Source organism: Lethenteron reissneri, chromosome 60 (assembly GCF_015708825.2).
Source record: "Lethenteron reissneri isolate LAM-NWPU_2019-01 chromosome 60, ASM1570882v1, whole genome shotgun sequence".
NCBI lineage: Eukaryota > Metazoa > Chordata > Hyperoartia > Petromyzontiformes > Petromyzontidae > Lethenteron > Lethenteron reissneri.
In genome coordinates this window covers 2,170,195-2,181,245 of record NC_083838.1, presented here as the reverse complement: position 1 = coordinate 2,181,245, position 11,051 = coordinate 2,170,195, and the positions used below count along the sequence as shown (strand labels likewise).

The window sequence follows — 11,051 nt, the reverse complement described above, 5'->3', positions numbered from 1 at the left end:
GCGGGATCTTTATCTTTGTTGCGTTGGTGTGTTGTGCGCTTGCCAACTCATACTCATGAGGGTGGGGGCCCGGCCCTCTTCACGTGAGCGGCCTTCAGGCGACCCGCCACCGTGGCCCAATCGCAAGGGGGAGCCCTCTCCAGGCGGTCTGGGTCCGAGTGGAAGGCCCGCGCCAGGTACGCGTCGATGTCCGGCTGGTCCAGGCAGGGGTCGACGCGCAGGAAGGCGGCGCGGAGAGACGACACCGACACCTCCCTGATCGCCGTCGTCACCATCACCACCATCGTCAACAGCACCACCATCATCAACATTAGCATCATCACCATCACCACCATCGTCAACATTAGCATCGTCACCATCACCACCATCGTCAACAGCACCACCACCATCATCAACATTAGCATCGTCACCATCATCACCATCGTCAACAGCACCACCACCATCATCAACATTAGCATCGTCACCATCACCACCATCGTCAACAGCACCACCACCATCATCAACATTAGCATCGTCACCATGATGATGTCCTTCCCCCGCTGGCGCGCGTGACTGCAACCTCATGGCCTAGCCCAATACCAAATAGGGACCCATTGCAATGACTCAGAGCTTATGTGAACTCCATGTGTTCAGGTCAATGTTGCCACGTCTTCCATCAATACAAAGACAAATGTGCCCCGTATAGCCATAACAGACTGTTGGGGCAAGTGCTATTAACGAGCAGCACGTATAAAAGGCTGAGAACGGCACGCGAGGGGTTGTGTGGCCAGTACCCCACGTGCCCGCCTTTGCCTCCCCAGTGGCGATGTTTACACACTGCTGCAGGTACTCATTTGAGGCTGAGTCAACCTCGTGGAGGCCCTGGACCAGTTCAAATTAATCGCCACCGGTGTTTGTGACGGTGAGCTGGAATCGAACTCGGGTCGCCGGGCTCGTAGAGTGGCGCCCAAACCGCTGCGCCACCGCTCCACACCGCCAATGACCGACGTGGCCACCGGCGATCGTGAGCCGCTCGCTCTACTGCTGCCGAGCCACCTGGCCGGACATCGGGACCAGCCACGCCAAGTCACCGCAACGACAATGACGACATACTCTTAGTTCTTTCGGTAAAGTCACGTAGGTAAAAAATGAAATTAAAATTAATAAAAAATAAACAAATAAAAATCACGACGTTTCGGAGGCAACACAAGCTTCCGTCTTCAGGTGAAACTGTCACAGCAAGACGGAAGCTTGTGTTGCCTCCGAAACGTCGTGATTTTTTTTTATCAATTTGAATTTAATTTTTTACCTACGTGACTTTACCGAAAGAACTAAGAGTATGGATCCTTGCAGTCACGAAAGCTTCAAATCTAGAAGACAATGACGACGATGACGGTGAGGATGATCGCGGTGGCGATGGTGGTGGCGAGATGTTAACTATATCGCCTGGTATACAGAAGGTCGTGAGTTTGATCTCGATCCTGATGGCTGTATAGTTGGAGTTTTCTCTCCTTGGTCGCGTCCATTTTTCTCCAGGTCCTCCAGTTTTTCCCTCCACATTTACAATCAACGTGCATTTATAACATTTGGCTGATATAAATGTACACGTGACAAGCCACTTCGTTGAGCTATCATTTGTGATAACCAGGTCACTTCTGAAAAATATCTACACAGCTCAGTGGGGCTTTAACCTGGTAAAATAAAAACGTACAATAAAAATCACGACGTTTCGGAGGCAACACAAGTCTCCGTCATCAGGTGGGAGACTTGTGTTGCCTCCGAAACGTCGTGATTTCATTGTTTTACCCACGTGACTTTACCAAAAGAACCAAGAGTATGAATCGTTGCCATCACGAAAGCTTCAAATCTAGAAAAAATAAAAACGGTTTGGTTTGGTTTGGATGGTGTGGGTTGTATCGCATACCCCGTGTCTCCCACTGCCTCCTCCACCTCCTGCAGGTAGAGCAGCTTCTCCTCGTGCATCTGCCTGTGCAGCGTCTGCATGAACTCCTGCGAGCTGAGCGACTCTCCCTGCTCGTCCGCACAACACATGGGCATTTCCGCTCCTTTTCTATTATGTACATCAGTGGCGGCTCCTGCAAAATCTCTCAGGGGGGGCAAATGTCTGGATGATTGATAAGGATAAGGTCCACCCATGCAATGGATAAATTAACAGCTTAAGCATGTAAAGGCAACTTCACTTCTTTAATATTAATGAAAAATAAAGTGACTCTTACAATACATCTTGTTTGTTTCTATACTCACTATTAATACAATCCACTCAAGTTTCTTTTATTAAAGATTCCACTAGGTGGCGACAAATTATATTGTTGGATGAAACGTGCTTACGTATGATGACGTAAGCACGTTAGGGCGAGCCCTCCCGGCAGCCATAGAGAATGCACTGCAGCGCCCCCGTTCGAAAAAAAACATCTTTGAATGTAAGTCTATGGGGCCACTCGGGGCGATTTTCAGCCGGAGTGAAATCGCCCAAAAAGAGGCGGTACTCCACAGAACGTGACATGACGCTGATTGGACTATATCCAGAGGCACAGTGACGGCTAGCGTGACTCTGTGGTTGAATGACATTGGTGGTGCGTCGCCCAATCGCCCTAATGAAGAAACCGCCCCTGATGTACATCCACAGTTACTTGTGCAACACGTCCCTGACCACGAGTCCATTCATCCCACAGCGACTTGCGCACAAACAGCATAACCAAGAGCGGCTTAATCGTATCTAATTCATTTACCCACCCAGCAGTATAACAAAAGCAGTAATTGACCACTTCACAACTCCTCCTCCCCCGCTGCCCTTCCTGGCTCCTCCCCCCTCTACCACTATATAAGGTACAGGTATTTTGCTGTGACGGTTTCACCTAAAGACGGAAGCTTGTGTTGCCTCCGAAACGTCGTGATTTTTATTGTTTTATTTGTATGAATTTTAATTAAATTTTTTACCTACGTAGTGACTTTACTGAAAGAACTAAGAGTATGAGTACAAAGATCCCCCCCCCCACCCCCCGTGTAGCCTTTAACAGACGGTTGGGACAAGGGCTGTTAGCGAGCATCTAATTAAGGCCGTAAAGGCACAGGATGGGGTGGTGTGGGACTGGTACTGCTGGTGCTGCTGCTGGTGCTGTTGTTGGTGGTGCTGGTGGTGGCGGTGGTGCTCGTGGTGGTACTGGTGGTGGTGCTGGTAGTGGTGCTGGTGGTGGTGCTTGTGGTGGTGCTTGTGGTGGTGCTGGTGGTGGTGCTGGTAGTGGTGCTGGTGGTAATGTTGGTGGCGGCGGTGGTGCTGGTGGTGGCGGTGGTGCTTGTAGTGGTGCTGGTGGTAGTGCTGGTGGTAATGTTGCTGGTGCTGGTGGTGGCGGTGGTGCTCGTGGTGGTGCTATTGGTGGTGCTGGTAGTGGTGCTGTTGGTAATGTTGGTGGTGGCGGTGGTGCTTGTGGTGGTGCTGGTAGTGGTGCTGGTAGTGGTGCTGGTGGTAATGTTGGTGGTGGCGGTGGTGCTGGTAGTGGTGCTGGTGGTAATGTTGGTGGTAATGTTGGTGGTGGCGGTGGTGCTAGTGGTGGTGGAGATGGACCTCAGTGAAGAGGGCCCGATAAGGGATGGAGGCGTCGATGCTGTCCAAGCCCAGCTGAGCACAGGCCCCCTGGTGGAGCTCCGCGATGAGGCCCTCCTCCTTGAGAGGGAAGGCACGGTGGAGGGCATCCCTGCACACAAGACAGAGAAATGACGCCGCTTTTCGGTTTAAACGTGGTGATGAGTTGTTCTTGATAGAGAGCCCACCTTCACACCGAGTGCTGTACACACGATACGCAACTTACACCTCATCTCATCACAAACGTTCGGAGGGCACCCCCAGTGGCAGCTCTCCCTGTGCAGCACAAGGTGACTCAGCGTCTCTGGGCCGCGAACGTGCAGCACAGAAAAAATTATTGCTATAATCCCAATCGAGCAATTTGCGGTGTCATCTTTCGAATTTGGAAAATTTTGACCCAAGACGCTGGAGCACAATGGCCGACTCATTTCGAATGACATCATGAGATCTTTAACGTCCACTGTGAAGCAGATGGCATGCAGTATGTTGCGGTTAATACACCCGCAGCAATAACCAGGGCGGCCTGCCATATTCGAACCGCGAACCTTTGCAACAAGCGGCTAACGTGCATTTACAACCACGATCATTATTATGTGTTTGTTGGCTTGAGTCGATCGAGTGGCTGAGTGGCTGGTTGAGTGGCTGAGTAGCCGGCTGAGTGACTGAGTGCCTGGCTGAGTGGCTGGTTGAATTACTGAGTTACCAGCTAAGTGGCTGAGTGGCTGGCTGAGTGGCTGGCTGAGTGACTGAGATCCTGGGTAGCTAGCTGAATGGCTGAGATGCTGGATGGCCAGCTGAGTGGATGGCTGAGTGGCTGGTTGAATTACTGAGTTGCCAGCTAAGTGGCTGAGTGCCTGGCTGAGTGGCTAGCTGAATGGCTGAGATGCTGGATGGCTAGCTGAGTGCCTGGCTGAGTGGCTGGTTGAATTACTGAGTTACCAGCTAAGTGGCTGAGTGGCTGGCTGAGTGGCTGGCTGAGTGACTGAGATCCTGGGTGGCTAGCTGAATGGCTGAGATGCTGGATGGCCAGCTGAGTGGATGACTGAGTGGCTGGTTGAATTACTGAGTTGCCAGCTAAGTGGCTGAGTGCCTGGCTGACTGGCTGGCTGAGTGACTGAGATGCTGGGTGGCTAGCTGAGTGGCTGAGATGCTGGATGGCTAGCTGAGTGGATGGCTGAGTGGCTGGTTGAATTACTGAGTTGCCAGCTAAGTGGCTGAGTGCCTGGCTGACTGGCTGGCTGAGTGACTGAGATGCTAGATGGCTAGCTGAATGGCTGGCTGAGTGCTGATTGAGTGGCTGAGTAACCGGCTGAGTGACTCCCCGAGTGGCTGGCTGAGTGGCTGAATTGCCGGCTGAGTGGCTGAGTGGCTGGTTGCAACGAGACACGCGTGATGGAGGGCGCACGTGAATTGCTGCGCAGACAGAACGCCGGCTGCCGATGAGTCAACCATTGACAGGGTCCGCTCGAGCTGGGAGAGAATCTGTATCTGCCCGTGGTACAAAGACTCATCCAGCTGTGGAGACATGCGCACACACACACACACGCACGCCATCGTTACATAAATAACCAGAGTGATGCATCCATCCAGCCAGTCACCTAAGGACCGGCTGGAAATGAGCTCTGGTTTGGTGACATGTACCTCTCCGTGTGTCCTTTCGTCCGTCTGTGTATCCACCTAGAGGACCGCCGGCGGTGTGGAGTGGCCTTGCGCCATCTCTCCGTCCACGAGTACCCTGCCATCTCTCTTTCAGTCACTAGTTTATTTGTTGTTGTTGTTGTTGTTGTTTTAATCTACGACTGCAACCAGGAAAGCAAACGCCGAGTCTCAAGACTCCTGTTCAGGAGGGTCCCGTTAAGTTTTTTTTGCAGGATGTGATGATGTTGCTCAGTGTAATCTCAAAATTGAGTGATTTGCAGGTAACTTTTCAGCTTTGCGATGTTTGGTCAATACCGGTTACATTGTGTGTGCTATGGGGTAGGAAACCAGAAAACTTAGAGGAAACCCATGCAGAACAGGTGGAGAGAGAACATACCAACTCCACACACACTCACACTCATTCACCACACTCTGTAGAACAGGCGGAGAGAGAACATACCAACTCCAAATATACAGCAGGCGTCAGGGTCGGGATTAAACCCTCGACCTCCGGTATACCAGGCGAGGTAATTAACATCTCCTAGCCACCGTGATGATGAGAGAAAGAGACACGCAAACTCCAAATATACAGCAGCAGGCGTCAGGGTCGGGATCAAACCCACGACCTCCTGTACACCAGGCGAGGTAGTTAACATCTCCTAGCCACCGTGATGATGAGAAAGAGACACGCAAATTCCAAATATACAGCAGCAGGCGTCAGGGTCGGGATTGAACCCTCGACCTCCTGTACACCAGGCGAGGTAGTCAACATCTCCTCGCCACCGTGATGATGATGAGAGAGAGACACGTAAACTCCAAATATACAGCAGCAGGCGTCAGGGTCGAGATTGAACCCACGACCTCCTGTACACCAGGCGAGGTAGTTAACATCTTCTAGCCACCGTGATGATGAGAGAGAGAGAGACACGCAAACTCCAAATATACAGCAGGCGTCAGGATCGGGATTGAACCCACGACCTCCTGCACACCAGGGCGCGGTGTACCTCTCCGTCGAGGATGGAGAGGAAGAGGCGGACGGCGCCGGCGCGGTCGCGGTGAGCGCGGCACGCGGCCCGCACGCCGCGCGCCCACTCGGCCCCGCGGCCACGCGCCGACGACCCCTCGCCACCCGCTGCCGCCCGCGTCTCCCCAAAGTCCACCAGGAAGTGCGACAGCTCCGAGCGAACACCGGCCTGACGGTGGTGGGGGACACGCGGCGGTGGTGGCGGCGGTGATGATAGTGGTTGTCATGTGGGTTGGAGGTGGTGATGGTGGTGTCATGTTGATGGTGGTGGTGGTGGTGATGGTAGTGGTCATGTTGATGGTGGTGGTGATGGTGGTCATTGTCATGTTGATGGTGGTGGTGGTGGTGGTGATGGTCATGTTGATGGTGGTGGTGGTGGTGGTGATGGTAGTGGTCATGTTGATGGTGGTGGTGGTGATGATAGTGGTTGTCATGTGGATGGTGGTGGTGGTGATGGTGATGGTGGTCATTGTCATGTTGATGGTGGTGGTGATGGTGATGGTAGTGATTGTCATGTTGATGGTGGTGGTGGTGATGGTAGTGGTCATGTTGATGGTGGTGGTGATGATAGTGGTTGGCATGTGGATGGTGGTGGTGATGGTGGGCATTGTTATGTTGATGGTGGTGATGGTGGTCATTGTCATGTTGATGGTGATAGTAGTGATTGTCATTTTGATGGTAGTGGTGATGATAGTGATTGTCATGTGGATAGTGGTGGTAGTGATTGTCATTTTGATGGTGGTGGTGATGGTAGTGATTGTCATGTTGATGGTGGTGATGATAGTGGTCATGTTGATGGTGGTGGTGGCGGTGATGATAATGGTTGTCATGTGGATGGTGGTGGTGATGGTGGTCATTGTCATGTTGATGGTGATGATAGTGATTGTCATGTGGATAGTGGTGGCGATGGTGGTCATTGTCATGTGGATAGTGGTGGCGATGATAGTGGTTGTCATGTTGATGATAGTGATTGTCATGTTGATGGTGATGGTGGTGATGATAAAGACAATCAGCATCACCATCATTATCATCAACATCTACACTGACGAATGTAACAACAAGAATGATGATTCTTACAAAGACACTGGAGATTAAAACGACTGCCATGATGATTTACAAGTCAGTATATCGACTATATAAATATGAGGTTGTGAGAATTGGTCTTCAACTTACCGGTGAGCGAGGTGACACAAGAATAATAACAATCGGTGCATCATTAAACGCTTGGACACCACGTGACAATTCAATTCGTCTGGCCATGTTGGGTGGCCGGGGTGTCAACAACAAGCATTTGGTCAGATAATCACGTGGCCTCACCCAAACATCAATTGTAAATCGTGAAGATCACCTGGCTGATATGATGAAGACGACGACTGTGACTCTACACCGACATACATTTTAAATGTGTTTAACAACACACGCAAAGGTGTGCAGCGTCGCACGTGCACACAAAAAAACCTGTCGGCCTTATCCAGACCACCGGCTCGACAGAACTGAATGCGTGGCCATTCTGTTGCTCAGAATCACCGGCTCTTCGAGTCGGTGATTCTCAACGACTCAAATGGTCACACATCCAGTCCTCTTTAGCCGGCGGTCTGGACAAGCCCGAGCGCTTTTGCACATGCGACGCCGCACCGGTGCTTCCGCTGCGATGGGTTCCTCCCGTCATCTGCAGGTTTCCTCCCGTCATCGACAGGCGTGACCGACGGACAGAGCGGACGACGATCTTGAAAGAGGGAGGAGAGAGAGAGGGAGAGCGGCCGTCGGGAAACTCACCACGCCATCGGCCGCCCGCTTCTCCCTCCACACGTCTTGCACGACGGCGCACAGCTCCTCCACGCTCCAGGCCCCATCGGCTGCACCGCCCTGCGACGGCGTGAGAGGGGACGGGCCGCCTCATCGACTCATCTCTATATTCGTTCTAGATTTGAAGCTTTCGTGACTGCAAGGAATCATATTCTTGGGTTTTTTTGGTAAAGTCACGGAGGTAAAAAATTAAAATTAATAAAAGTATAATAAAATAAAAATCACGACGTTTCGGAGGCAACACAAGCTTCCGTCTTCAGGTGGAACCGTCACAGCACGATAGCTGTATCAAGTGAGCGAAATTCCAAGAAAACAGTCCTTGTGTATATACTGGTTGAGGGTGGGAGGAGCCAAGGTAGGCCCTGAATATTATTTTTGTGGCTCCTCCCACCCTCAACCAGTATATATACAAGGACTGTTTTCTTGGAATTTATCTCACTTGATACAGCAGTCGTGCTGTGGCGGTTCCACCTGAAGACGGAAGCTTGTGTTGCCTCCGAAACGTCGTGATTTTTATTTTATTTTACGTTTATTAATTTTAATTTTTTACCTATGCGACTTTACCAAAAAAACTCAAGAATCTTTATTCATTTTCGACGTTGCTTGGTTGTAGGGGTTTTCATTTACTCGGCGTGTGTGTGTGTGTTGGGCTTCTGTCGCGACGCGCAAAGCCAACTGCGTAAATGGGATTTGGCCCTTATGTATAAACACATTCCTGCGGAGGGAGCTGGTAGGAACGTTGTGTTGCTCGGTCAATGGCCAGGGTCAACGGCGGCGTGGTGTATTCCGCAAATATGGCCGATTGTGAGGGCGGGCACAAGCCGGCGTGAGTAGGTTAAACGTTGAGTTTTATAAGGGCACCACGGGGTGACCAGCCCCTCCCCACCTAGCCCCTCCCCATCCTCCTCTCCCCACCCAGCCCCTCCCCACCCTCCCCACCCAGCCCCTCCCTCCCCTCTCCACCCAGCCCCACCCCTCCCAGTTTTGGATGCACGACGGACACAATAATCCCCTGTGGGCTGGTGTAACCAGGAGGTTCCTACCAGTATTAACGTACAGCGTTGTGGGATGCTGTTGGCATGAATAACGCGATATAAAACGAAAGTATTATTATTTGTGATGATGGTTCTACAAGAGTGTGTCTCCACCACGGGGGGAGCTCAAGAGGGTCCCTCTACGAGGGGGCTTGGCCTACTCTTCCACGCTAACCCCCCAGACCTCTTGGTAGAGGTGGTAGTAGCCACGCTTCGCCCCACCACTCCACGCTCCACCTGCCGATTGTCTAAGCGTCATAGCCTCTTAACCGGGCCTCGCAAAAAGTGGAAATGAAATAATGGTTACGTTAGTGTACCCAGGAAAACCTGACTGAGTCTCCACTCTTTTTCTCGCAGTAGGGGGCGATAGTGCTCTTGAGTTAAAAAAAAAAAGTTTCAGCATTGGGACGTTCGGCCAATTCCAGTTAGACTCTTTTACACGCTTTTATTTAACTCACTCTGTTGTTGTTGTATCCTCAAATCTTGTAACTCAATTTTAACCCACTTCCCAATGTGGTATCGACTGCAAACTTGGTATACTTGTGTCATACTGATGACAATACTATATTCTATCATAAAAATAAATATATATATTTTTTAACATTCTTTTTTACATGTTATGTTTCGGCTTGGGTCTAATTGTCCACGCTCAACTGACGTTGGCTGTAAATCACCACGCTCACTTACGTTATGGCAAGCCTCGGGGCCACTTCCTGGAGTCGTGGAGTTTTGCCATTACTCGTACGGTACATTTATTAAAGCGTGTTTTAAAAAAACTATTTTTTTAATATTACTTATTTGGTGTCAACTCTGGGAGGAAACACGTAGCAAGCCCATGCAGAGCAGGTGGAGAGAGAGAGAACATATTTTTTTTAAATTACGAAATGATGAACGAAGCAAAGTGCCGACTAGACCGAGCATCTTCTTGTTTCCACTGATCGTAAAAAAATAAAATAATATAAAAGAGAGAGAACATCCACACTCCACAAACAGAGAGGCGCCCCCGGTCAGGAATCGAACCCAGGCCCCTTCGAGCTGCGAGGCCAAAGTGCCACCGCTGCGCCACCCTGCCGCCCCAATGACAACAACGCTCCAGGAAACAACAGCAGCAGCACCACCTCTTGGTCAGCGTTCTCCTCGGTGAAGCCCGGGTTGGAGACTCCCATCACCTCCGCGAGCAGCAGCTTCATGATCTCCCCGCTGCTCCTGCCCTCGCATAGGTGAGTCCACCTGTCCACTCCACCCTCAATCACCGCTGCAGGTGAACAGGGGGGCGGTGGAGGTGGGGGAGGCAGGTGGGGAGGCAGGTGAATTCACGCACCCGCATACCGCCGCACACGTACACGCACAGCAGTGGGTCAAGTGCGACGTGTTAGCCTGCGTCAGAGGTCGCAACCGGGTACCCGATACCCGTACCCTACCCGATACCTGGCTACCCGTACCTGGCCGGGTACGGGTACCCGTTTGCGACCCTGGTGCGGCCGGGTACGGGTACAGGTAGACCGTGAGTCACTGGTGAGTAACTGTTTGTCACTCATTTCCCAACGTCTTGTCTCTTCTCACAATTCAAGTTCCTAGAGTCAACCCACCCGCGCCTGCAACATGGCTTCATCCCAGAGGTCACAATCAGGTACCCGATACCCGTACCCTACCCTTACCCAGGTACGGGTAGGGTACGGGTACGGCCGGGTACGGGTACTCGTTTGCGACCCTGGTGCGGCCAGATACGGGTAAGGAATCAAAACCCGTTTGCGACCTCTGGCCTGCGTTCCCCATACACAGGACACACACATAGGGCTGGATGAATGTCCACGTGCTAACCACTGTGCCACCTCTACCCATACACCGCTTATTAGTACAATAGTCACCCTATATCTGTTTAATCTTTCTGCAACTGAATTGTAACTTTCGATTGAAAGCGTTCGTGACTGCAGGGATTCATCTTCTTGGTTCTTTTGGTAAAATCACG

The 11,051-nt window shown here is 51.4% G+C and overlaps 1 protein-coding gene across 1 annotated transcript in view; it reads right to left on the bottom strand.

Annotated features, from left to right (window-relative positions):
• LOC133357905 (translin-associated factor X-interacting protein 1-like) overlaps positions 1-11,051 on the bottom strand; it is a 29,841-nt gene that overhangs the window by 1,518 nt on the left and 17,272 nt on the right. The window contains exons 9-15 of the mRNA XM_061576079.1: positions 10,201-10,337; positions 8,019-8,108; positions 6,223-6,411; positions 4,986-5,095; positions 3,563-3,692; positions 1,904-2,010; positions 1-255 (exon numbers count right to left, since the gene is read on the bottom strand). The exon at positions 1-255 is cut by the window's left edge and continues 1,518 nt beyond it. Of these exons, the coding sequence (XP_061432063.1) occupies positions 54-255; positions 1,904-2,010; positions 3,563-3,692; positions 4,986-5,095; positions 6,223-6,411; positions 8,019-8,108; positions 10,201-10,337 (965 nt within the window). The 3' untranslated portion in view covers positions 1-53. The remainder of the gene's footprint in view (positions 256-1,903; positions 2,011-3,562; positions 3,693-4,985; positions 5,096-6,222; positions 6,412-8,018; positions 8,109-10,200; positions 10,338-11,051) is intronic.